We start from the raw sequence: 27,973 nt of genomic DNA on the forward strand, positions 1-27,973 counted from the left end.
GCATGAACTAGTTTTTCAGCATTCTGTAAAGACGGAATGTTTCTAATTTTCATAATGTTCCGCAGGTGGAAGAAGGCTGTTCTGGAAATGAGTTTTATGTGTGAATTAAGTAACTTAATTACTAAATTAATTAGTAATGGTTAAATTTAGGGAAGGTGCTAGGGAATGTATTATGTCAATAAGTGTCCCCTCTAAGAACACTGTACAAGAATGTGTGTTGTGTCCATTGATGGCTGTTTCTATTTTCATGTTTTTAGCATAAACAAACCTGTCTGTCTGTCTCTCGGACTGTCTGTCTGTCTGTAAATTGCATAACTGTACAACAGTTCACTTCAAATTTGGTTCAAACTTGGCAGTTGACTGACTAATGGGTGGAGTGGCTCAGTGGTTAAGACCCTACCTTGTGTACCAAAGACATCATGGTCGCAAGTTCGATTCCACCCCTGGCTAATTGTACTTGATTCCATTGTAAGTCGCTTTGGATAAAAGCGTCTGCTAAATGACATGTAATGTAATGTAATGTAACTAATGGCACAAGAGTGTGTGATGGCGACGTTGGCTGTGTTTGGATGAGCGGTGCAAGAGAAATTGGTAAAAACAGGCGCACATCAAACTGGTACTGCAATGATTTGGTCATACATTTTTTGTAATTCATAGTCATTTCTAACAGACATAACAGACACAAAAATTCAATGCATCACATTATGTGGTTCAGATACAGCTGCCTGTGATTATACACTTGGCCAGTAGGTGGTTTCGTGTGCACATGAAGCTTCGAGAAATGAACCCTTTCTCGAACCAATTGGCTCAAGAGGTTCAATGCCTCATGAGGCTTCATCTCACCATCACTAGGTGTAACGCTGCCCTCCACAGCTCAAACATCATACTCTCTGTGCTGGCGTTGATCCTTTGATCTTGTGAAATGTAGGTACTTTGAACACAAGGTTTTTTTGTCCATTTTGTCTTGGATAAAGTGAACAGTTGTTTTTTTTTACCTGGCTGACCTTGAAATCAATTCATCACTATGAATCAATCAATAGATTTGTACCTAATGAAGCTCTCTCTGTCTTTAATGCCTGCCCATGAAGCTTAAATAAAACTCCTTCCCTCTAGAAGAAATGCTAAAACTGCTTTAATGGCGGGTGATAATTCTTCACAATGTTGAAAATGACTTTGAAGGAAAGACATTGTTGGGGCCTCAGTCTGCATCTGCAACCAGTGTTCTTCATGAGTACATGAGCCTGTATGCAGACACAAAACCCCCTCTTTATGACTACGGGTGACCTTCCAGGGGCAGGATCTGATTAATATCTCACTCACTCACTCACTTACTCATGAATGAGAGCTTCCTCATATGCAGCCATGCTGTTGAGCTTTAGCCCAACATCTGCAGCCTTATGTTAATGTGTTTTTGGCGGCATCTTGTGTGGAGGCGTATGTCTACTGTGCACGTCTCCACCATTTTGGTTCCAGAAGTGGGAGTGTCTTCATTTGATTACCAACCGCGTCACTTCCTTTCCTCTCTTCACTTCACTTCTCTTCACTGTTCCCCACGATTGAACACGCCCACACACACACACACACGTGATGTGATTTTTAACTGTAAGTGAAATGTATTATTACATTTTTATGTTTTGATGTTTATTGCATTGACTTAGATCACTCAATTAACTTTGTGTTATTTTCAGTGAATCAAATTGTTGAATTGACTTTGTCATTTGATTTAATAAATGATGACTTGTTATTCACTGAAAGGAACGCTCTGTGTGTTTTGTTCATGAATACTGTGACAGACGAGGGTTGAGAGAGTCAGGGATTCATTCCTTCAATACTGTTTAATTAGCATATCTTTGATATCAGAGAATGGAAGTGCACACAGGAACTTCAAAATAAAATCATTTGACAGCATTTCTGGTGGAAACTTTTTGTATATTGTCATGGATTTATACGTGAATGTAACGAAGGGAACTTACTGGTGATTTTGCACTATTTGGGCTTTGGCTTATTTTGTTTTTAACATTTGAACATAAACAATGACACTTGACACTGTAATATTAATTTCACTTTATTGCAAGTTTGCACAGAACATTTGCACATTTTCTATACTATATTTTAATAATTGGTATTTATTGAATGTTTGAATTGATTGGTAAAAGAGACGCCTGTAAAAGTGTCTACAGGACACCTGGAGACATGGACACAGGCATGTATAGATCTTTATATTCTATATTTTTAATTCATGGAGTTTCACATTTGTAAAACCACAGGCCATAAAAAGCCCCGAAAAATCTTATTTCCCAGAGTGACGTCACAGGTGTGTACACGAGCACGGCAAATCGCATGTGACCACCATGACAGAGGCCGTTTCTCAATATCCATACTTGTGCGTACTTTTTATTTTAACTTTGAATGTTAGATTTATATTAAAGTCGCACAGTCATTGTATCTGTATTTAAATATAATATGTAAATATTAGATATGTAGAGTAGTATACATTTGTACACGTCATGTATATATATATATACAACTCTACAATGCTGTAATATATCTATTTTCCACATTGTATTATTTGTATTGTATATTTTAATAGAAATAAATTAATAAATGAAGTATTTAAAATGTGAAAATAATAACAATATATATGCATTTATTAAAAGTATTTCATATGTTCATTCATCAACACTGTAGGTGGCGCTAATGAGGACAGCAGAACAATACATACATACTTGCATACTTGAGTATTGAGAAACAACCACATACTTGTGTACTCCCGTACTTCTCAAGTATATACTTCCCAAGTAAGCAAGTACTTGCGGTCTGTTTAAGGCAGAGGGGGCGGAGCTCTATCCAGTTATTATAACACATCCATGACAATCATGAAACTCTTTAGCATAACTCCAGCGCATGCCCCGAAACGTTTCTGACTTCCGGGTTGTGCGGCTCATTATGTTTTAATAAAAATAAATAATTTAATTAAATCTGTGAACTGTCCATTGTTTCACCACAAAAAGAATAAATGTTATGAATCAACGGTGGGAGAAACTCGGGCCCTGCGCGTCATCGTGCCGAATCACAAGCGCGTCACCGTTGAGACGCAATCGGCACACGTGGTTTTCAGGTGAGTGTGTTTGGATGATTTCAGCCGTGTCGACACACACACACAGACACGCACGCGCGCCACAGCAATTCCTCTAACAAGTTAGAACATGAGCAGAACTCCTGTGACGATGACGTGAAGACGTGAAGCAACGGACACCAGCTGGAGTTGATCATCTGTGTGTGTGTGTGTGTGTGTGTGTGTGTTGACGTTCGCTCCACCTCCACCGCCTTGAAACTCGTCGCAGCTCCGTTTCTCGAGAGGAAGCGGACTGCGCCCACAGCACACACACACACACACACACACACACACAGGCAACGATGGCTGAGAACAAGATGGGTCCAAACCTGCAGGCTGGAGCCGGATTCCTCGCCAAACGGGTCCAGAAGTCTCTGAATAGAGCCCAAGAAAAGGTGAGACCGGGACTGTGGGGTTCGTAGAGCATCGACTTTGTCCGCCATCAGTGTGAGGAGTCCTGACTCAGCCATATTATCAGTATTATTGTTGCTGATGTTGTTTTTAAAGCTTGTTTTTGGTCTGGAGAAGATCACGTGCTTATACAACAACAATAACTGGCGTTTGCAACAAAGTAGAACGAGCACGAGAGCGTGAGAACAACAAGAGTTCACTGTGATGCTGCTGACGTGCAACAGAGAAGCTCATATTAGTTAGAGCAGAGTATGAACACAACTGTGAGTCTGTGATACAGAGGAACGTGTTATTTAAGGTGGAGGTCGACGAGACATGTGAGTGAGGAAGGTCTGATACTGTCAGGACACCACAGGGTTGTTTTTGAACCACTTCCTGACTGAACACTTCCCCCCCCTCTCTCTCTTCTCTCTCTCCCTCACACAGAGTTGATGTTTAAATTTCACTCTTCTTCACTCAACAGCAAGCCTGAGTTGTTGTTAGTATTCTGTGGAAACAAGCCATAATAAATAGGACACAGGTCATTGTAATGTGTCTTTCAAACAAAGTGCAGTCGACTGTGAATGGATGATGTCATGATTTTGTTGGGGGCCAAGGCAGAAGGTACTTTTGTGGGTGGGGTTGTTTGATTGTGTAACAGAAATAGATTAAAGTCAGAATTCAGTGGAAAAAGTATGACTTTTTTTCAGAATTCATGCTGATTTTTTTCTTTCTTTCAATTTAAAAGCACATTATTGACAGTAATTCATTTTTATGTTGTAATTGTATTAAAAAAAAGATACATAAACCGTCAAATATCTCACAATAGCACCACCCACTCTCCTGTACCAGAGTCCATAGAGACCATCAGGATGTTTAGCTTGCACAGACACGGGTAAAGTGTCACTGAGGTAAATCTGAACTACAGATGCACCCAAACATTTTTGGTTTTCAACACTGAAACAAAAAGACCAAAACAGGATGTTGTGACGACGCATGCAGAAACTGCATCCAGCACACGTCTGTCTCTTCCCACTTAGAGTCTGTCCAACATCAGTTTGAACACCAATAAAACGCTGGAAACTCTGTGACATTCACTGGGATCACGACTGCAACACTCCATCCTCGATTCTTAAGTGATTTTTAAACATGAATATTAATCTATACAATTGCAATGCCTTGACTAGTGAGGACAGTTCACACAGTCCCAGCCATAACATCACATTACATAAAAAAAACAATGGTACAGAATTGGCAGAATCATTTTTACTGTGTTTCGGTTTTGGTTTCAGCCAACAATGTTACTTTTGGTGCATCCTGAATCTGAACTATGATCTGAGTAATTCAACCAAAGTAATCACAAAAGACACATTTGAACGCTTTTGTGCTGGGATGGAAAATGGACTTTGTTGTAGGAAAAATGTGCTTTACAAAGCAACACAAATGTGCTTTACAAAGCAACACTTTTCACTGTGAGGCAGTCTAATGTGAGACACATTCTTAAGATAAAGTTGGTTTTAGGTGTATGCGGTCAGTGGGGGCATGTGTCATTGTGTCAGTACTCTCACGTTTGATGTTAAAGACCTACTGTATATCACTCTGTCAGTTTTAAGTTTCTAGCTTTATTCATTCTCTCTCAGGTGCTTCAGAAACTTGGCAAAACCATGGAGACCAAGGATGAACAGTTTGAACTGTGTTTCCAGAACCTGAACCGGCAGCAGGTATGCCCACACACCACAATAAGCTCTCTCTGCTTGGTAAACCTGGGCCCGCTTCAGAAAGCAGGTTTAGTGAAAACTCTGAGTTAGTTAATCCTGAGATGAGGTAAACTCTGGTTTCTCAGTTTCACAGAGACAGTTCAGCTTAACTCTGAGTCAGTTACCCTGGCAACAGACTCCGTGAACCTAACCTGCTCGCTGTGTCTCCTTCTGCTGGGCCTGAAGCAGCTGACACTCGTCTCATGTGCTCATTCATACAGTCCATATCAAAATGATATGACATTTACGTCTTTCAAAACATCCAAATCCCAATCACGTGTTACTTCCAGTCTGCAAATTGTACCATGGATTTCGGGGTGCTCAAGTACAGTATATTGGGAGGGGGGGGTGCCGGTGCTGGTGCCTCAGAGTGAGGACTTGTGGCGTATTTCCACTGGCTCTACTCGCCTCAGCACGGTTTAGGTTTCATCTCCACAAAATAGAATCTCAACAAAAATAGTACATACTCAACTCGACACATCCATTATTACAAGTCTGTACGTCGACTTGTCTTAAGTCAGCACATATCACCACACCAACCTCCACACACAAACACACATCTGAATGTTTCCAGAGGAGCTCATGTCTCATTAAGGGGGTCTGAGACCCCTCTGGCTCCCCCGTAGTTCACCACAGAAGCGCTTTTATGATGAACATATGATGGATGTGGACAACACTGTGACTCACTCACTGTGACTGTGACAATGTGAGAACACCGAGGCTGTAGCTGCTGTAGCTGCTTTAGGCCTTTGGGGTGCTAAACTTTGGGGCCATCCCCACCAGTAGCATGGCGGATCAACACTTGTAATTGTTAATCATGGTTGACCAATAACTATACAACTTTTCTGTGCACATAACTTTGAGTGTGTTTGAGATTTGTTAAAGTGAGCTGAACCAGCTGAAAACTGAAATAAGAAATCTCTTTAATAACGCGACTGAAACACATCCGTTCTATTTGCACTTTAATGTCCCGAGTTTGAATCTTTTTCTAAATTGTTTTGTAACTGAAATATTCATCCATTAAAGACCTTTATCTACCATGGGGGGCGCTGTGCCAATCTCAGCTGGCATAGGGCGATAGGCGGGGTCACACACTGAACAGTTCACCAGTTCATCACAGAGACCCACAAAGAGAAAAACAACCATTCACTCTCACTCTCAGACCTATGGTCAATTTAGAGTGACTAATTTACCTAATCCCTATATTGCATGTTTTTGGACTGTGGGAGGAACGAGAGCTTTCCCACTGTCCTGTGATTGGCCAGGTACCTGGAAGTGACGTAATAGATAGGCCAGCTCTCAGATACACAGCTCCCCCACTGGCACGGTGGATGCTCTGCATCTCAACAGCTACAACGAGAGTAGTTCTTCTTCTGCGGTTGAATGTATGCAACCGGATGTGCCCGGACTAGTGCCCGCACCAGGAGGCGCTACGGTGGTGAGAGGAGTGGTGAAGATTTCTGATGACGACATCAAACTACGGAAGTGCCGATCCACTGCGCAGAGCCCAGGAAAACAATAAAACCCTATTTTCTCAGCAGTGGCTGAACTGTTTGTTCTGAAACTTTAGGGTTTCATAAACAAGGTCATGACGCAGATACACACACAAACGCAGCGTTAATTGGAGCTTCCGGTCTATGTCCGCTTTAATGTTTGAGTTTGCTGTGTAATGGACCAAAGATGACTTGAGATGACAAATGTATGTTAAGGTTCAGTGTTTTATGTCGAGGCAACAGCTGCAGCACATACCATAGTGTAGGGAAACAGGAAGGAAGTCCATAGTCTGACACTATGCAACTTTCACTTCACCACTGCCATGCCAACATTACATGTTTTGTAATGTCATGTGACTTCCACAGTGAACATAGACACAGTGACTATGTTTAAATGTAGTATGGAGTTTATGCAGCATCAGTGTCACCAAACCAAACGTGTCTTTGTTCTTTTTCACGCAGATCGATGGAATCAGGTTGTTCAAGGATGTAAAAGCGTACCACGCAGCAGTGAAGGGTAGGTTTTTTGGATTTTGAACTCATTTTAACTGATCTATAGTTCCACATTGTTTGGTTTGATTCACTTGGGACCTCGCCAGAGCAGGAACTAAAAAAATGAGCAGGTAACAGGTACTGTCGCTAATGGAAAAGCGCCAAGTCCAGATGAGTTGTGCCGGGAGCATGTAGTGGAAAAGCAGCAGCAGCAGTAGTTTTCTACAAGGTAATGACACTTGTGTTTGTGTTCATACACATACATGGCTGTGGTTAATCTTCATGTGGCAGCCACAGGCAGAGATGGAACGTGAAAGTGGAGCAGCAGAGAATGATCAGATGATAATGAGATGAGTGACATAATGGACTGAAAAACGTGTGTGTGTATGAGAAAAAATGTAGCTAACAACTGTAGATGCTCTTCTGTAGTGAAATTAACCAAATATTTTGCATTCATGTCACAGCACATGTGGGTATACATTTACTTCATTGTGCGAAACAACAAGTCAAGGAGGCAGCAGCCTCTTCTGCCTACAGTGTTTGTCATTAGTCATACTGGGCGATCTTGTGTGTGTTTGCCAATCTCTGATAATACGTTTGAAAGCCAATATTGTGCCGATAATAACGTGCATTCCTAACCAATATCATACAATTGTTGTTTTTTATAATCAGCGATGTGTTTGCTTGAGAGGACAGCACAGAAGTTTTTTATGACACTTTTATGTTTAATGTCAGCATCACTTTGTTCAAACACAAGACTGTCAGAATAACAGGAAGTGGGCATGTGCTCCATGCAGGTTAAATAGGCAGAAGCTGACTGCCATGTAATTGTGCTGTGTAGTTGATATGTCTGAAGCGTAGCATCTTCATTAACACCAGCATTCCCATCTACAACAGTTCTGCTCAGTAACGTAAGGAATAATTGGAAGGATTGGATTTTTTTCTATTCTTAGAGTCTGTGTTTGACTATTTTGCAATTCTGTGTTGTTCCAAAAGAGCAAAATCCTGCAGTTAAAAAGTTGCACACACAGCAACGCACAAGTTGACTCATGTTCAACAACAGGCTTCTGTGTTTCTGGTGTTGTCAGCTTTTACTCCTGCAGTGTGAACAGTCAGGAAACCAGTGTCTGTGGAGTCATGATGACGTAATGAGAGTGTTAGTTCATTTAGTTCTGTTTCGTATGATGGAGTTTTAGTGCCACATTGAGGGAAAAGAATAGAACTTCTAATAGTTTTGCTGACTTTTCCACAGCTGTGCATGAGACATCAAAGCGACTGTCCCAGACGCTGCAAGACGTCTATGAACCTGAGTGGAATGGAGCAGATGACCTCACTGTCATCACAGAGGTAGGTTCACGATGTGCTCGACAGTCACCAAGGTCAAATAACCTGATCCAATCATTTAATGTTCTCAGGAAATGTGACTTCATAAATCAGGTCTGAACAAACTTCACACAGGACAGAAAACACACACAAACCCCACAACACACACAGGACAGAAAACACACACAAACCCCACAACACACACAGGACACAAAACACACAAACCCCACAACACACACAGGACAGAAAACACACACAAACCCCACAACACACACAGGACACACACAAAACCCACAACACAAGCAGGACAGAAAACACACAGGACAGAAAATGCACACAAACCCCAAAACACAAGCAGGACAGAAAACACAGGACAGAAAACGCACACAAACCCCAAACACACGCAGGACAGAAAACGAACACAAATCCCAAAACACATGCAGGACAAAAAAACACAAAACACACCAGGACAGAAAACACACACACAAACCACAAAACGCATGCAGGACAGAAACACACACAAACCACAAAACACACGCAGGACAGCAAACACACACAAACCCCAAAACACATACAGGACAGCAAACACACACAAACCCCAAACACACAGGACAGAAATCACACACAAACCCCCAAACACACGCAGGACAGAAAACACACACAAACCCCACAACACACACACAGGACAGAAAACACACACAAACCCCACAACACACAAGCAGGAAAACACACACAAACCCCACAACACACACAAACCCTAAAACACACACAGGACAGAAAACACACACAAACCCCACAACACGGTTGGCGACAGGCAAAGGTAGAGTGGACGCTGGCATGTATGTTGCCGCTGCTCACCGGTAGTTTCTTAAAGGGGACATATGCAAAATCAACTTTTTAACCATTTCAATACTTATATTTGGGACTCTGGAGGCCCTACCAGTCGCCAAAGTGTGGAGAAAGAATACTCAGTCATGTTTTCGTGGTCCCCCTTAGTGTAAGTATAGGCCATAAAACACTCGATGTTGAATTCCCTGCGCTTATGACGCATTCACCGCGAATGTTACCGCCCCACCAGTAAGTTTACTTGGAGAGCTCCACCTTAGCTCCACCTTGTCCCTGCGAGAGTGCAGGTGAGGGAGGAAGAGCGGTATTATGTCAACGCGGAGGGACAAGTGTGCTGTTGGTGGCTGCACAGTGGAGCACAGTGTTTTACACAAACTTCCAGCCGCAGAGGATTTTATATATGAAGCTAATGTGCTGGATAAAGTCAGCAAACGTGTGTTCGTGTGTTCGCACCACTTCGCATCAGACTGCGGCCAGCAGTCACCGTATTTAGTCAGCTAACGTATTTCACCGACGTACAAACACACACATTGTTAAGAAAAGGTCACATGGAGCTGACCATTCTGACACGTCCTAATTAAAAATATTTGTTCAGTACGTCCTCCATGACCGGAATACAGACTCAGTCTGATACAGTCACATATACAGCGGCAGTTTATGCAGCTCGCCGCTGACGATCAGCGGTGGCGATCAGTGGTGCTGTCCCTATGCCCCTAACTGATTTTCACTGCTGATCGCCAGCGGCGAGTAGCGAGCTGCCTTAACTGTCGCTGTATGTGTGAGTGCCGTCACAGGAACAGACCTCCGACACATGGATACTTAGGGACAACACCGACGATCGCCACCGCTGATCGCCAGCACGCCGGAGCACCGGAGCTGGTCAGTGGTGGCGATCAATGGTGCTGTCCCTAAGTGTTTTTAACTGATTTACAGTTGGACAGTGTTCGGCTCGATCCTTATATAGGACGTCTCTTCCTGTGACGGCACTTGGCTGTTTCCGCGCACGCTGCCATATTGATATTGTCAGAGAACTAGTGGAGGGAGGGGGAGACAAATAGAGCTGTAAAGCGCTGTAAAGAGGACAAATCAGAAACCCCCTGGAAGAAGTGTGTGTGTGTTTGCCTGTGTCTCATTTGCATATAAAGGGACCATGCACGAAAACCGAGCGTTCTGAAAGGGGCGGGTTTAGCAGGGTTATTATAGAACTACTATGATTTTTCATCCTTATGGTATTTTGACCAAAGCATGTCACTGACATGTTCATTTGGACACCAGGGAACTATTTTAATGGGGGAAACAGGGTATAATATGTCCCCTTTAAAGTGTTTTTGTCGCTGCTTTGGCTTATGGTTCTTTGTGACAAAACTGACTCTGCTTCCACTCTTTCGCGAGAGCGAAAACAGCTTCTCTCGCACAGTTAAATACTGTCGCTCCGGCACTTCTGTCCAAAAGTGCACGGGCTAACGCCGGCTGCTAACTCAAGCTAGCTGTCACGCCACCGGCTTTCTGAGTTTTTCCGGTTCCTTCCTTGTCACGTGGCCCAACAACTCTCTCACCCGGTTTGGTCTCATTTGGATACTGCTGTCGTTCTGCCATCATCCTGTGGCAGGACTATTTCATTACTCTGTCGCAGACCTTCTTCGGATCCGCTGGAATGCACCGGAGCCTCCACCATCACCCGGACATCACTCGCCCACCGTTACATCCACCGTGGGTCTGGCAGACATCTCCAGCACAATGGCTCCAGTACAGTCAACTCTACTTGGTCCACTTCTCGTCGCTCTCCCAGAAACTCCGGCCGTACCGTCAACCACCACGCATTAGCCGGCCTGGCTAGGTCGGCTAATGCTACTACGGTCAAACACGACACCTCCGCTGTCAACTTCGGTCTGCTCAATATCCGCTCACTCACGAGCGAAGGACACCTCATCCAAGATCTCCTCACTGACCGTAAGCTTGACTTTCTCTTTTTAACAGAAACTTGGCAACAGCCTAATGACTTCTCCACACTCAACGAATCCACTCCTCCTGGTTTTGTTTACATCTGCCGTCCCCGAGGCAACAGCCGTGGAGGAGGTCTCGCGGTAATTCACCGCGAGAAGTCGAAAGTCCTGCCCGTCTCTGTCCTGCATGTAGCACATTTGAATGCCTTGTTTTTAAGCTTCCTGGACCCTCACCAACCATCATCGCCACAGTTTACCGTACAACTTTCCCTGTAACGGACCACTTCCTCCTCACTTTTAACGCCATACTCCGCCTTTCTACTCTCAAATCCCCCCGTCTCATTTCATTTTGTAATACACAGCTGCAGGGGGCTTCATCAAACCACTCACAGCCAGTCTGCCAGTAGACATGTTGTGCTTGATTTTAATAAACCTTTAAAATGGTTTGCTTTGACTTGTTGCTGGTGGTTTCTTGGGAGTTGAGAAGAGGGAGTCTCATGATATATGTTGTGATCAGTTTATCCCCTAGGAAGCTCGTCCGGGATACACACCTGGATAGGTTGACCGGAGTTGGTCCAGATTTGAACATCCATGAGGTGAATTTAGTGTGTATGGTTAGTGGCTTTTTATTTGACTGATTGTTTTTTATTTTGAGCACCCAAGTTAGCCGCCGGTCAGGTGTCACAACCTTGCCACTTTATTATTTTGCCTTTCTTATTTTTGGTGGGAATCCTGAGTGGGGGCACGCTTCAGAGTGTTGCTGTTGACTACGCCTGGTCTTCAGTGATACACTGAGTTCAGCGCTTAAAGTCGCCTCGAGCTCGGCAAGCCATTGAAGACTAGCAAGATTTAGCTTCATCCTGATAGGTTGGGTGTCTCTTTACTTTTTCCTCAGTTTTTGCACTTTACAAGTATAATTCACATCACTTATTTAGTCACAATCAATACTTTGTTTACAGTAACTTGTGGTTTGTGACCTTTGTTTTGTGGTTAATGCGCTCCATGTTCGTTGGGTCACTTTTCGGTTGCAGCTTAGGTGTAGGTTGGCAACATTAGTGTGTGGTCAGTGGTTGACTACAGTTACCATTTTTTGTTATGGTTGATGCAGTCCACTTTGTGTGTTGGTCACTTGTGTGTTACTGTTGTATTTATTGTGTGCAATTGTGATTTTTGAGTGGGATGATCAGTCTCTCTACAGATCAGTGGATCTTCGTGTGGTGGAGTTGACTTTCCAGTTCAGTCTGTTTGATTAATTTCAGTAACTTTGGTCGAAGACCAGTGTCCATTTTGTGCTGTGGTAGTGGCAGTTCACTTTTGTTGGGTTTTGTGTGTTGCTGTGGCAGCAACTTTGGTTTGACCCATTTGCTTTGTGGCTGTTTCACTCCACTTTGTGTGGGACACTTGTGTTACTGTTGTGTTGAAGCACACACTTTAATTTGACTTGTGATGTTTTTACCTCTTGGTGGTAGCCATTTTGTTACCTTGGCACCCACTCATGGCACCCACTCATGTAGCAAATGGTGTGGATTCTGCTAAATGATTGTTCAGATCTTAAGATAAGAAGTACAACATAGAAAATATGCAACTTAAGCATTTTTAGTTGTATCGAACATTTCTTTGGGGAAGAAATGTTCTCTTTTAAGGGGGGAGGTGTTACGACCCCAGGGTTGTGACTGCTTTTTCCCTGTGTGTATGTGTCTGCATGTGAGTGAGAGATGGGTTGCAGGTGTGCATGTTTTGAGTGATTGACCTGTGTGAGTGAGTCTAGGTGGATCCTGGGAGCTGATTGGTCCTGCCTGAAGGAATCTGAATAAGAGGACTGAACATCCCAGCTGCGGGGGACTTCCTCAAACCACTCACAGCCAGACTGCCAGTAGACATGTTGCGCTTGATTTTAATAAACCTTTAAAATGGTTTGCTTTGACTTGTTGCTGGTGGTTTCTTGGGAGTTGAGAAGAGGGAGTCTCATGATTTATGTTGTGATCAGGTTATCCCCTAGGCCTGGTCGTAACAAAGGACATTAACATCAACACTCTCTGCTCCAATATCGACTGTTTTCAGATCCCAGACTCTCTCTCCAACCCCGATGAACTGGTCGCTCTTTATAACACCTGCCTCACCAACACACTCACCTCTCTCGCCCCCCTGAAAACCCGGTCTGTGTCCTTTTCTGCATCTGCCCCCTGGTTTACTCCTGAGCTTAGGTCCATGAAATCCAAAAACCGACAACTGGCGCGACTTCACAAAAGAACTAGTCTCACCATCCACATGGACATGTACCACCCATATCACACAATATAAGGATCTAATCTCACAAACCAAAACCAGTTACTACTCCGGCCTCATCCTCTCCAACGAAGGAAACTCAAAAACCCTCTTCTCTGTTATGAACAAAATCCTCCAGCCACCCAATTCTCTACCCCTCCACCTGTATTCCACAGAAACCTGCAACTCAATAATGGATTATTTCAACCAGAAAATCCATAACATCCATCAGCACCTACACCACAATTCGCCACCTATCTCCCTATCTGAACCTTCTCCTCCTTGTCATCTCTTCTCCAGTTTTCTTCTTCCCACTACCTCCGAAATCTCCGACCTCATACACAAATCAAAGCCCACCACATGTCAGCTCGGTCCCCTCCCCACAACCCTAGTCAAATCCTGCTCCTCCTCCCTGCTCCCCCTCATATCTGCTATTATCCACTCCTCACTTTCATCCGGAATGGTCCCCTCACTTTTCAAAACTGCCGCTGTCACCCCCATATTAAAGAAACCCGGTTCAGACCCCAACACTTACGATAACCTCCGCCCCATTTCTAACTTACCTTTCGTTTCCAAAATCCTTGAAAAAACTGTTGCCACCCAACTCCACTCTCGCCTATCCCTCCATTCACTCTACTAGCCTTTCCAGTCTGGTAGAGTGGTGTGGCCAAGGGATCTGTCCCTTGGCCACATCCTCCATAAATTCAATATCCAGTTCCACTGCTTCGCGGATGACACCCAGCTTTCTACACCCTACCTTTCTTGCAAACCAAATTCCACACTACCACCCCTCACCTCTTGTCTCTCTGAGCTAAAAACCTGGTTCACCTCAAACTTCCTTAAATTAAACTGCAATAAAACTGAACTCCTCCTCCTCGGCACTAAATCCACCCTATCTAAAGTTAACCGCTTCTCTCTCACCATTGACAGCTCCTCAGTTTCCCCCTCCCCTCAGGTAAAGAGTCTAGGTGTCATCCTCGACAGCACACTCTCTTTTCTCTCACACATCAACATCACTGTTGATGTGTGGAGGAGGAGATCCTCCTCCTACGTCCACCTCTCTGTGCCCCCTGCCCGCCTTAGCACTAAGGGGGGCAGAGCCTTCAGCCACTCCCTCCGTAACTGTGACTCTCTCCACCTCTTCAAATCAAGACTCAAAACTCACCTGTTCCGGACCGCCTACTCCCTCTAACCTCCCTGCTTTTGCTGTCACTTCCCGTCTTCCCCTAATTTATTGTGTTGATTTTATGTGTTTTTTGGTTTTTACGTAATTGTGTGATTTTAATTGATCTTGTTTGTAAAGTGTCCTTGAGTGACCTGAAAGGCGCTTTTAAATTAAATTTATCGTTAACACACACAGGACAGAAAACACACACAAACCCCACAACACATACAGGACAGAAAACACACACAAACCCCACAACACAAGCGGGACAGAAAACACACACACACGCAGGACAAACACACACAAACCCCAAAACACATGCAGGACAGAAAACACACACAGGACAGAAAACACATATGGTCACATATGTTAGTTATGGAGGTCTACTTACAAATATTAACTTGTTTTCATGGTCACATGTTTGTTAGTTATGGAGGTCTACTTACATATATTAACTTGTTTTCATGGTCACATGTATGTTAGTTATGGAGGTCTACTTACATATATTAACTTGTTTTCTTCACATGTTATGGAGGTCTACTTACATATATTAACTTGTTTTCGGTCACGTATATGTTAGTTATGGAGGTCTACTTACATATATTAACTTGTTTTCACGGTTACGTATATGTTAGTTATGGAGGTCTTATATATATTAACTTGTTTTCATGGTCACGTATATGTGAGTTATGGAGGTCTACTTACATAAATTAACTTGTTTTCATGGTCACGTATATGTTAGTTTTGGAGGTCTACTTACATATATTAACTTGTTTTCATGGTCAAAAACCTCTTAGTCACTGCAAACGAGTCGATCAAAATATCTCCTCACTGACGTTCTCATCAGCCGCGCTGTTTCAGACCAAAACCACACCCCCAGAACGTGGACTGTGTTACAGTCCTCGATTGGCCAGCCAACGAGAGCTTTCCCACTGTCCTGTGATTGGCCAGGTACCTGGAAGTGACGTAATTGGTAGGCCAGCTCTCAGATACACAGCTCCCCCTCTGGCACGGTGGATGCTCTGCATCTCAGCAGCTACAACGAGAGTAGTTCTTCTTCTGAGGTTGAATGTACGCGACCTGGATCTCTGCTCTCCTGTCATTTACTGCATCCGGGTTGAGGGTGTTTTTGTTTTTGTTTAAGTAGAGGTTTAATGACGGCAACTTTAAAAGACAGGAAAAAATGTCCCTCCATGGTTGTTATTTCAGTAGTAAAGACGTTCATCAAGTCATTACTACCTAGATTGTTTTAAAGCATGTGTTGTGCAGTTACACCAAGGGGCTAATCTTCTCTGACTCACTACACAATCTAGTGTTGCTCATACTGAAGATGGACAGTAGCTAACAGGACAGGCTGTTGTCATTTCCAGTTTGGTTTTGGTTTGATGAACAGACTTGAGTGGACTCGTCCTCGGCCTGTGCTATGTGGAGTGTGTGCATAAATATGAGTGGGAGTGGAAATGGAAATGTAACCATGTTTCAGTAATAGATTAGCGTGATTATCTGCAATTCAATTGTTGACTAAGAGTGACTTGATATTTAATAGTCCACATGTTAAGTCACTGTTCATCCTTTATTTATTCTCTGAATGAATCATCTGTGTGGTCGGGGGACAGACGCTGAGACTGAGTGTCTGTGACTGCACCTCTGTTTCCTGCTCTCCACTCTGGATTGTCAGGGTTTGAGTCAGGTTTCTAACTATGAGAGCTGCTACATCCAAAGTGGGACGGACACCAGTCCCCCAGACTGTTTTTCAGTTATGTAGTTCACCTCGACATTTATGATGTGATGGACCAGTGAACCATCCAGGGTGTGACCCTCTGTCACCTCTGGTGGAGGATAAAGTGGCAGATGATGGATGGATGTTAAATTGAAAGCTGTGGGTGTTTCATGATCGTCCCCTTCTTTGTGTGACTGTTGTTGAAAGTGTTTGTGGCTGTGGTTAAACTGCAGTGTAACAGTCGTCTGATACCAGCTGTGTCTCTCAGAGTGAAGACTTGCTGTGGAACGACTACGAGGAGAAACTGAGTGACCAGGTCGTTCGGACGATGGAGAACTACTCAGGCCAGTTTCCTGAGGTCAAGGTAACGAGAAGCTCATGATCCATGTTACTGGTGAAAGGTTAATGATGCTGTGACTGTTGGACTAATGATCTTTTTTTCAGGAGCGAGTTGCTAAACGTGGTCGAAAGCTGGTGGACTATGACTCGGCGCGTCACCACCTGGAGGCGCTGCAGAATGCCAAGAAGAAGGATGATGGCAAAATAGCAAAGGTAGCTTTAGCGTGAGTGTAAACACTACACTGAGACTGGTATCGCTGGTTCACACAACATAATAATAATAATGATAATAATAATAATAATAGATTTTATTTGTATTGCACTTTACATTTGAACAACAAATCTGAAAGTGCTACATTATAAAAACAAGATAATAAAAGAAATAATTAGCTGTATGCTTTTCTAAAAAGGTAGGTTTTGAGTTCTTTTTTTAAAAACATCCTCCGTGCAATGGCAGCTTTGAAAGCTCTGTCCCCCATGGTCTTGAGCCATGTCCTGGGTGCGAGCAGACGGTGCTGTTGGCCTGACCGGGTCCTGGCTGACGTGTGTGGTGTGAGGAGGTCAGTGAGATAAGAGGGGGCATCACCGTGCAGACAGTGGTGGGTGTGCAGGAGGACCTTGTACTCAATGCGGGCGGAGATAGGGAGCCAGTGAAGGGAGTGGAAGATGGGGGTGATGTGCTCGTACTTCCGCACCCTCATCAGAACCCTGGCAGCGTTGTTCTGAACACACTGGAGGGATCCCGATGAGGAGTGCGTTGCAATAATCCAACCTGGAGGAGACAAAGGCATGGACGAGTTTCTCTGCAGCTGGAAGGGAGAGGAAGGGGCAGAGTTTGGAGATGTTACGGAGGTGAAAGAAGGAGGTTTTGCAGATGTGGGTGACATGATTGTCGAAGGAGAGGTGGTGGTCAAACTTGACCCCTAGGTTGGTAACGGAGGGAGGGGAATGTTGTGGCCAAAAAGTGAAACTGAGGTTATGGGGGAAGAACGGAGTTGTTGAGGAGTACCAGTTTGGATGGCTTCTCCTCCAGGCAGTAGCTGAGACGAGCAACAGTGGCAGAGGGGGAGACCTTAAGGTAGAGTTGTGTGTCGTCAGCATAGCAGTGGAAATTAATTCCATGCCTGCTGACGACACACCTGAGGGGAAGCATGTAGATGGTAAAGAGGGTTGGACCGAGCACGGAGCCCTGGGGGACCCCACATGTGACCGTGTGGGGGCGAGATTTAGCATCCCCCAGGACCATGCGCTCGGCCCTGTAAGTGAGGTTGGAGCGGAACCAGTGAAGGGCAGTGTCAGAGAGGCCGATGAAGTGCTAGAGACGGTGGAGGAGGATGTTGTGGTCAATGGTCTGATCCATCTGATCCAGAAAGCTGTTTCTACACTTTATTGTAGACAGCGGTAAAGGATAAACAACAGATGGATGATAGATTTCACATTTAAGCATTTACAAATACATAGAAGTAGTAAATGCTTTGTATTTCCATAGCACTATTCTAGTCTTGATGACCACTCAAAGCTGCTTTACACTACAGTTTTGCCATTCACCCATTCACTCACACTTTCATACAGCACACCTATGTGCAGCACAATTTCCTACACAAATAAAAGGATAGTATAAATCTGCATTTGACCAATTTAGCAACTTACATCTGTAATGCATCCAAATCTATACAAACTCTATGGCACCGATCAGGTCTTTAAACACAGGAAACTATCAAGGATAAAACAATATCAACATTCAAGTTGGTATGTATATATGTATGTATATATGTGTGTGTATATGTGTGTGTATGTATGTATGTATGTGTATATATATATATATATATATATATATATATATATATATATATATATATATATATACATGTGTATATACATGTGTGTATATATATATATGTGTATACATATGTGTGTATATATACATATATTATACATATATGTATATAAATATTATATATATCAAACACACATGGAAAGGGTCCATTTGAACTCACAGGTGCAGAGTCTTTGGCGGGAGAGGTCAACGTTCTTTAGGGCTGGGCTTATATAACTTAGGGGTGTGGTTAGGACTGTGGGTGTGTATAGTCTAAGTCAAAGTCGTGTGTGTCGTGTATGTCAGCCCCCTACAGTGTTGTCTGATTCAAAGGTCAAAGGAAGAAGAACATTCAAGTATTAAAATATTCAGAGATCAGAGTGATTATGTAGAATAACGGTAAGATTGTGGATGTTGTTATATTGTGATCAGATAATTGTGATGACTTTTCCTGGTTTAAAAAGCTGTTGCATTGATAATCATCAGGTAAATATCCTTCATTTAACATTAAAAAGCCCAAGAAATAAACAGAACAGTTTGTTTTAAAGCATGTGTGTGCATCTTTATATTCTGACATATCTCATACATGGGTATAACCTAAAATATTGACATTATTGATATGGAATGATGTAATATAAAGTATATCTTAATAAGATTTATGTGCACAGTAATCCTCTGTACATATTCATAACCGTATACATATGGCAAAAACCTTTAAATATGTTAATATTATATATAATATATTTAAATAATACAGTATACATGCAGATTTTAGCAGCACAGGTCCTTCTCTGGCTCGTACACTCATATTTTTTTCTCCTTATTAAAACAAAGTTTCAAATTGTCCACAACAGGCAGAAGAGGAGTTTAACAAGGCCCAGAACGTCTTTGAAGAAATCAATAATGAGCTGAGGGAGGAGCTGCCTGCTCTCTATCAGAGGTGAGTGACTGATCGTGACCTCAGGTCAAAGGTCGACTCAGTGTTTCCATTTTTGGACTGAAAATACAAATTTCACAGTTCAAACAAACAGTTCATGCTGAAAGCATTTATTTCTGGATGTATGATGTCCAGGCGTACAACAACAAACACCCACAGTATGAGACCATGAATGTTCAGATCATTTTCTTGTAAACTAAAAACAGTATTAAAAATATTAAACCCCATATTAAAAACATGTTTTTTTTAAAGCATAATGCTGTGGAACTTTCCAAACTCGAAAGTAAAATTTAATTTGTATTTGTTTGTTTTCAAATGTCACATGAGGTGAATTCACTCAATTCCAAAAGTTTACTCATTTTATTATTAAATAATCACATGGCACAGAATTGGCCATTACCTTTATTAGTTTGTTTTTTTGTACAGAACACATATGTATGTATGTATAATATTAAATAACAATAACTCTTAGAACCAGTAGCGGACCGTGGGGTTTCAGACAGGGCCTTCAGTAAAAAAAACAAAAAAAAAACATGCCATAGCGCACACGTACACCACTACGCATCTATAGGCTACTGCATCATTACCACCACATCTTCCGTTAAGTCACTCGGCAAACGCAGTTTCACAAGCCACTATATGACACAAAAGCAAGCTTCCACATAAGCATAGGCGTCAGCTACGTGGTGGAAAACGTCCCCGGCACTATTTATGATCAACAGTTTTGTCCTCACCACTTCTAAAAAATGTTATAAATGTATCATTAACACTCCAACTACCGTAAATGATGTACCTCTTCCGTGTGGGTCTTCCTCTTGAAATAATTTCCTTCTTTTCTCCAAACGATTGCTGTGAAAAGTGCACACGAGTTCAGAAGGAGATCAGAAACATGATGGATCAGTGGTGTTAATGCAGTGATCATAGTTTACTTCAAAACCCGCCAAAGGTTCAAACGTCGTTGATGACAACAACCATATTCTTTTTGGAAATATAATCATAACATACTGAAAAAGTAATTGAATTCAGACACGTTCAGACACAAATTAATTTGTTTATTAAAAATAATAATAATAATTTTAAAAAATATATACTTTTTTGATATTGTCAGGGCCAGCAGAGAAGGCCCTGCTGGCCCTGACAATATCAAAAAAGCCACTGCTTAGAACTCATTAATCAATGAACTTTAACTTTATATCATCTGACAAAACAATCATCTATGAATTGGTTTGAAGCTTTTTTTCATGATTAGGTATTCTTCTATGGCGCTCCCCAGTGTGCGACGTCGCGGAGCTCTCCAAGTCCAGTTGTTTCTTTTCTTATTTATACTTGCCACTTTTTTATGCCGAGTTAAGGCACATACTGCAAGGAGTGTCTACAATCGGGCGATCTTGCTACAGCTGAGAGAGCGCAGCAATTTCTGACTTTTCGACCCGAATGTGCTGGAGTCCTTCCCGGAGCTAACATGCTACGCGGAGCTAACATGCTACGCGGACCTGACGCTAAGCCGAAGGCCGAAGCGGAGGCGTGGCAGACGGGGAGGAACGGACCGGAAGCTACGGCGCTTGGTTAGGCACGTCACTCTCCCAGATAGCCTGAACAACTTCTATGCGAGGTTCGACAGGCAGAACACAGACTCACCCTCAAAAACCCCCTGTGACCCCACGGACACTGTCTTCCAGGTGACACAAACACAGGTCCTGAAGACTCTGAAGAAGGTGAACCCCCACAAAGCGGTGGGACCCAGAGTACTGAAGGCCTGTGGAGAACAACTGGCTGGTGTGTATACCGATATCTTCAACACATCACTATCTCAGGCTGTAGTCCCCCGTATCTTCAAAACCTCCACCATCATACCAGTCCCTAAAAGACCAGACACACCCACCATAAATGACAGGCCAGTGGCACTCACACCAGTCGCCATGAAGTGCCTGGAAAAATTTGTCCTCACCCACATCAACAACATGGTTCCAGACACTGTGGACCCCCTCCAGTTCGCATACCGCCCCAACCGATCAGTGGACGACGCGGTAGCATTAGCTCTTCACCACACCCTGCAACACCTGGAGAGCAGCAGGATGCTCTTCCTGGACTACAGCTCTGCATTTAACACCATCCACCCAGGCAGACTGATCGTAAAGCTGGCAGACCTTGGAGTCCTTAATCCCACCTGCAACTGGATCCTGGACTTCCTGACTGAAAGGCCCCAGGCGGTGAAGATGGGAGGACGGGTGTCTGCTGAAATCAGAGTCAGCACCGGATCACCACAGGGCTGCTGCCTCAGCCCCAAACTCTTCACCCTGTACACACATGACTGTGTCTCCATCATTAAATACGCTGATGACACCACCATCCTGGGGCTCATCAAGGGGGGAGACGAGTCAGGATACAGGGCCCTGGTCAACAACATCGTTGTCTATGGAGAGGAGAATGACCTCCCACAGACAAGACCAGGGAATTAATCCTGGACTTCAGGAAGAAACCCCCCCCTCTACAGCCTCTATTCATTAGGGGGACTGAGGTGGAGAGGACAGACAGCTACAGATTCCTGGGACTGCAGGTAACATCTGACCTGAGCTGGGCTTGTAACACCACAGCCACAGTGAAAAAAGCCCAGCAAAGACTGTACTTCATCAGGCTGGACTGAACCACCGCCCTCTCACTCTGGCCTACAGAGGTCTGATAGATTTAGAACCCGATCGTCCAGTTTCAGTCCACCTATAGAAAAAGAAAAACCTTATTAATATGACTTCATTTTTAAAATAATAAAATGTTAATGCAGTGGTTCAAACACAGGTCGCGGTCAATTTCTGTGTATATGTAAATAATAGCATGCATAAAATAAATAACAGTTTACTTGCTTACCAGTTCAAAAAGAATACATATATGGTTGTAAATGACTTATTTTGTCACAAGTGATATTGTGATCCAGGTCATGTGTCAGGATCTTTCTTTCTTTCCTTAAGCCGGACACATCGTGAACTCACCGAGAGTTAACAGGTCATGACTGTGATGAGTGTTGTCTAAAAAAACAGCTGATATGAGTTTCTTGCTGCAGGACAAGAGCAGAGGTGTGATGTCACTCAGACATATTTTCATAGATTTGAGATTTCAGAAATGTGCCGTCATGGTTTAGCCACTGGATTCAATGGAAGGAAACAGAATTGTGGTATTAAACGTCTCCACTCTGACGCTGATGAACTGAGCCGCTGTCTCTGTTTCTGCAGCCGCACAGGCTGCTACGTGACGGTGTTCCAGAACATCTCCAACCTGAGAGACGTCTTCTATAAGGAGATGAGCGTGGTATGAGATGACACGTGTGTTCAGAGTTTGATTTTGTGCATGATGTTTGTAGTGACTACAGTTTTACATCAGATATCATGATTTCAACATTGCTTATCTTTGCAGCTGAACCGAGAGCTTTACAATGTGATGAAGAAACTGGAGACGCAGCACTCTGGAAAATCTTTCATCATCAAAGGTCTAAACAGGTGAGATTTCTGTGCTTAAAATAAATAAATGAATAAATAAACAATAGATAAAAGAAATACTGTAAACAGCAAAAGAAAGCAAAGGAAGGAGGTGAAGATCAGCAAAATGGTTTCATACCACAGTGATGTTTGCTTTGAGAGAGAAGACAAGAGCAGGAGGACAATGAGACAGTGGTGAAGTGTTCAGTTATTACAGGGTACAACCACTCCTTAAAAGTGCAAGAAGCAAACACACTTAAACAAGTAATATTGTAACAAATATTGCACATTTTGTAGTAGAAGAATAATCGACGTATGTAAAATGTGCATAATCTCCATCATAGATGCTGATGTGATCACTCTCCTTTCTGTAAGATTTACACTAAAACCTTTTCTTTCTTCAAATAGCACATCAGGCAAATCAAAGAAGAGAAAGTCCCTGGTGATCTCCAATCCCATCCCCTGTAATACTGCCTTCCCTGCTGACCATGTCTCCATCTATTCCTCCACCCAAAACGGAAATGAAAAAGACGAGGCGCAAACGGAAATCACACAACCACAGGAGAGCAGCGTCTCATCACAATCTGACCTCAGTTCCACCGGCACCAACACACCCAAGAGGCAATCCGTGTGTGACCATGAGAACGCCAGTGACGGGAGCACAGGGCGTCAAAGTCCTGATGACGACCAGGAGGAGGAGGAGGTGCAGGAGGAGGAGGAGGTGCAGGAGGAGGAGGATGAAGTGGCTGAAGCTGAAGCAGAGGTTGCTGTGAACCAGTCGGAGGACTCTGGGGTTGGAGTCCCAAAGTCAGAGGGTGAGAGTCAGCAAGTGCCCGATCCCTCTGACTCTGCAGACACTCCTAAGCCGAACACTGGTGGGGAGTCTCCATCAGTGGATCCTAAACCCAAACCCCCACCAGTCCCTGCACCTCGCCTCTCCTTCCGCTGCACAGACAGACACACTCTCCTCCCTGCTGAGCAGCGAGAGACCGAGGAAACAGCACAATCAAGACCTGACTGCAGTTCTGACAAGCCACCTGGTCTCCTACACAAGGTGAGCCATGATACTTTAACTGTCTTTGACTTCTTATTGTTGTATAAGGTGTTTTACACTGGGACCCACTTTATATGTTAGCTGCTGTTGTGTAGCAGTAAGAAAGACTCACTCCTCACACCATAGTCCACAGAGCAGGTGTGTTGATGCACTGCTACTGGGATGGAAGAGTGGAGGGGTCGTGCTGAGCTGGGTGGGCTGAGAACATCTGTGGGATAAGCCAGTGTAGTTAGTGGAGGAACCTGGCAGCACTGCTCTGCATGTACTGGAGTGTTTGAATCCAGATGAAACGTGCATCGCAGTCGTCGAGTCTGCAGGAGATTATGGAGTCTGGCATTGATGTATTGTGTGTTTTCCACCAGGGGGTGGCAGTAGAGAGCCATGCAGCGTCTGAAGAGGACCTGCCCCAGTTTGAACAGGGAGACTGTGTCCTGGTGCTCGCTGAAACTCAGGAGGTTTGTGTTTCCTGGGGTTTTTACCTGCTGCTACTGTAGAGTTTCCTCCTGAGCTGTTGTTTGGGCCTCTATGTATGACTGTATGTGTATATATTTATATTTTACATACATCTATATATATAAAAAAAAATATATGTATATGTGTATATATATATATGCATACATATATATATACACTGCACGTGTGTGTGTGTGTGTGTGTGTATACTGTACATGTGTATGTATGTGTATACTGTACGTGTGTGTATGTGTGTATACTGTACGTGTGTGTGTATGTGTTTGTGTATAATGTACATGTGTATGTGTGTGTATACTGCACGTGTGTGTATACTGTACATGTGTATGTATGTGTGTGTGTGTGTATATACTGTACGTGTGTGTGTATGTATGTATGTATGTATGTATGTGTGTGTATACTGTATGTGTGTGTGTATATATGTATATGGACAGGCTCTTTCTGCAGAAACCAGGAGGTTTTTGACTATAAAAACAAATGTTTGACCTTCATAACTCTTCATAACCTTCATTTTTTCCCCTTTCAAGTTTCATTCCATATATTCAAGATATTCACTTTTAAAGTTTTTTTTTCCTAATTTATTCTACATCACTATTTCCGTTTCTTCACACAATCCACTGTTATCTCTTCCCTAAAGTCTGGTATACATTACACAGTCATTTCGTAACATTATGAAATTATGTCTTTGATCGTCGTCCTCGTCACACTGAAAGACAGTTGCTGTCACTGTCTGGTGGTCATTTTCTCAGTATTAACCAATGACATATGAATCAGTGCAACACACACAAAGCTTAAATATAATCCTACTCTGGTTTATTCTCTGCACAAATGTACAGACTTTTTGCCAGACCTTGATTGGTCTTGATTGATGGTGTTGCTGGGAACCATGTGACACAGTCACCCCTGAGAATGTTGCATCATGGGTCTGTTTAGTATCGCAAACTTTCATTCCATACTAAAATAAACACTTTTATGTTGAAAGTCCAAAATATGATCACACATTATTTTGATATCATGATAGAGTATGGTGATATATTACTCGGCTCATATTGCCCACCCCTGCTAAATAGTTTTTTCCCCCAGAGAGTTAGACTTAGATGCACAGAGTTAGACTTAGATGCACAGAGAGAGTTAGACTTGGATGCAGACAGTTAGACTTAGATGCACAGAGAGAGTTAGACTTAGATGCAGACAGTTAGACTTAGATGCAGACAGTTAGACTTAGATGCAGACAGATAGACTTAGATGCAGACAGTTAGACTTGGATGCACAGAGAGAGTTAGCCTTAGATGCAGACTGTTAGACTTAGATGCAGAGAGTTAGACTTGGATGCACAGAGAGAGTTAGACTTAGATGCAGACAGTTAGACTTAGATGCACAGAGGTAGACTTAGATACAGACAGTTAGACTTCGATGCAGACAGTTAGACTGAGATGCAGACAGTTAGACTTAGATGCAGAGAGGTAGACTTAGATGCAGAGAGACAGACAGTTGAGGATGCAGACAGTTAGACAGATGCAGAGGTAGACTTAGATGCAGAGGTAGACTTAGATGCAGAGAGTTGACTTGAATGCAGACAGACTGAGATGCAGACATTTAGACTTAAATGCAGAGAGGTAGACTTATATGCACAGAGTTAGACTTAGATGCAGAGAGGTAGACTTAGATGCAGAGAGGTAGACTTAGATGCAGAGAGGTAGACTTAGATGCAGAGAGTTGGACAGAGTTAGACTTAGATGCAGTTAGACTGAGATGCAGAGAGACTTAGATGCAGACAGTTAGACTGAGATGCAGAGAGGTGCAGAGAGAGACTTATATGCAGACAGTTAGCAGACAGATGCAGACAGTTAGACTGCAGAGAGGTAGACTTATATGCAGACAGTTAGACTGAGATGCAGAGAGTTAGACTTAAATGCAGAGAGGTAGACTTATATGCAGACAGTTAGACTGAGATGCAGAGAGTTAGACTTGAATGCAGACAGTTAGACTTAGATGCAGACATTTAGACTGAGAGAGAGGTGCTTAGAGACTTAGATGCAGTTAGACTTAGATGCAGACAGTTAGACTTAGATGCAGACAGTTAGACTGAGATGCAGAGAGGTAGACTTAGATGCAGACAGTTGACTTAGATGCACAGAGTTAGACTTGGATGCAGAGAGTTAGACTGAGATGCAGACATTTAGACTGAGATGCAGAGAGGTAGAGATGCAGACAGTTAGACTTAGATGCAGAGTTAGACTTGGATGCAGACAGTTAGACTTAGATGCAGACAGTTAGACTGAGATGCAGAGAGGTAGACTTAGATGCAGACAGTTAGACTTAGATGCACAGAGTTAGACTTAAATGCTCATGGGTCCAGGTCCTGTTAGTCTGAGCTGTGGATCAGAACGATGTGTGATTTATAGGGACATTATAAGATTGCTGAAATCTCACAGTTGGTACGAGACATAAAACAAGACTTTACACTCTGTTTCTCAGCAGGAAGGCATGGTGAAGGGGATCAGGGAGGAGAACCTGGACCAGCACTCAGATGTAGAAAATCACTGTAAAATACAGCCTGTTCAAGAAGAGTGAGCCAGTATTCGTCATATTTTGTCCTTCCACCAGACCGTCATGGTCACACACTCGTGTGTACAAAAACACACACACAATGCAGAAGCTGTACTAACAGATGGTTATTCACATGCTCTGATGTTGCAACAGTTATCTAGAGATGTTGAAATGGATGATGACAGTTCCAGTATTTTTGCTCTTTTTGTATTTCTGTCCTTTTAATGAAACACTGTGAAACATAAAAAATCTGTTTTATAATGATGCTTTAATCCTGTATCAATTTTCAATAAAGTTCTGAATAAAAGAAAATTGGAGGTTTTTGTCATTTTTGGAATCTAAATGGATCGCATTCAGTGAAGTCTGATTTACATTTTTTATAAATAAAGGAAAAAAGAATGCAGATTAACAGCCAATGATGTTTCAGGTGAATGGGATGTGAAAATAATGTGAGGCGCTGAAAACTGCAAAATGTTTATAAAAGAAGCCTTAAAACGATCTGATATTGACTATTCTTGAGTGTTAAAAGCAGTCTGTTAATGTACCTCATTGAATATCATCAACAAAAGTAAAATCAAAAAAACATCAAAATTGCTCCACGAAAAAACTCCTGAATCCAGATCCATATCCACATTATGTCCAGAAAGTCCACTTAGGGCCACTATGGTCCACATCCATCGTCTCCTGTTAGAATGATGCCGTTCACAGAGCCCAGGATCATTAAAGGATTTCAGCTGTGTGCCGGGTCTGTAACACAGATTTTTAAGACCGCTCCTCTGTGGTTTTGTTGATTGGGTTGAGACTTGTGTTTGGTGTGGTACTTTTTAAGG

At 43.0% G+C, this 27,973-nt stretch overlaps 1 protein-coding gene across 3 annotated transcripts; it reads left to right on the forward strand.

Moving 5' to 3' along the window:
- Nucleotides 1-3,138: 3,138 nt before the first annotated feature.
- Nucleotides 3,139-27,455, forward strand: bin2b (bridging integrator 2b). 3 transcript variants are annotated; one of them, XM_044018680.1, is made up of 12 exons: nucleotides 3,139-3,510; nucleotides 5,146-5,226; nucleotides 7,218-7,272; nucleotides 8,500-8,594; nucleotides 16,778-16,873; nucleotides 16,954-17,061; nucleotides 19,519-19,604; nucleotides 22,826-22,901; nucleotides 23,007-23,089; nucleotides 23,477-24,122; nucleotides 24,485-24,577; nucleotides 27,072-27,455. In XM_044018680.1, the coding sequence occupies exons 1-12, from the start codon at nucleotides 3,418-3,420 to the stop codon at nucleotides 27,165-27,167; spliced, it is 1,608 nt and encodes a 535-aa protein (XP_043874615.1). In that variant the 5' UTR covers nucleotides 3,139-3,417; the 3' UTR covers nucleotides 27,168-27,455. The 3 variants fall into 3 exon arrangements, with proteins under 3 accessions (XP_043874615.1, XP_043874616.1, XP_043874617.1); XM_044018681.1 differs by having other exon boundaries at nucleotides 27,075-27,455; XM_044018682.1 differs by lacking the exons at nucleotides 3,139-3,510; nucleotides 5,146-5,226; nucleotides 7,218-7,272; nucleotides 8,500-8,594 and adding an exon at nucleotides 11,186-11,366.
- The last annotated feature ends 518 nt before the right edge of the window (nucleotides 27,456-27,973 follow it).

This window comes from Solea senegalensis, unplaced genomic scaffold (genome assembly GCF_019176455.1).
Source record: "Solea senegalensis isolate Sse05_10M unplaced genomic scaffold, IFAPA_SoseM_1 scf7180000017644, whole genome shotgun sequence".
In the NCBI taxonomy this organism is placed as follows: domain Eukaryota; kingdom Metazoa; phylum Chordata; class Actinopteri; order Pleuronectiformes; family Soleidae; genus Solea; species Solea senegalensis.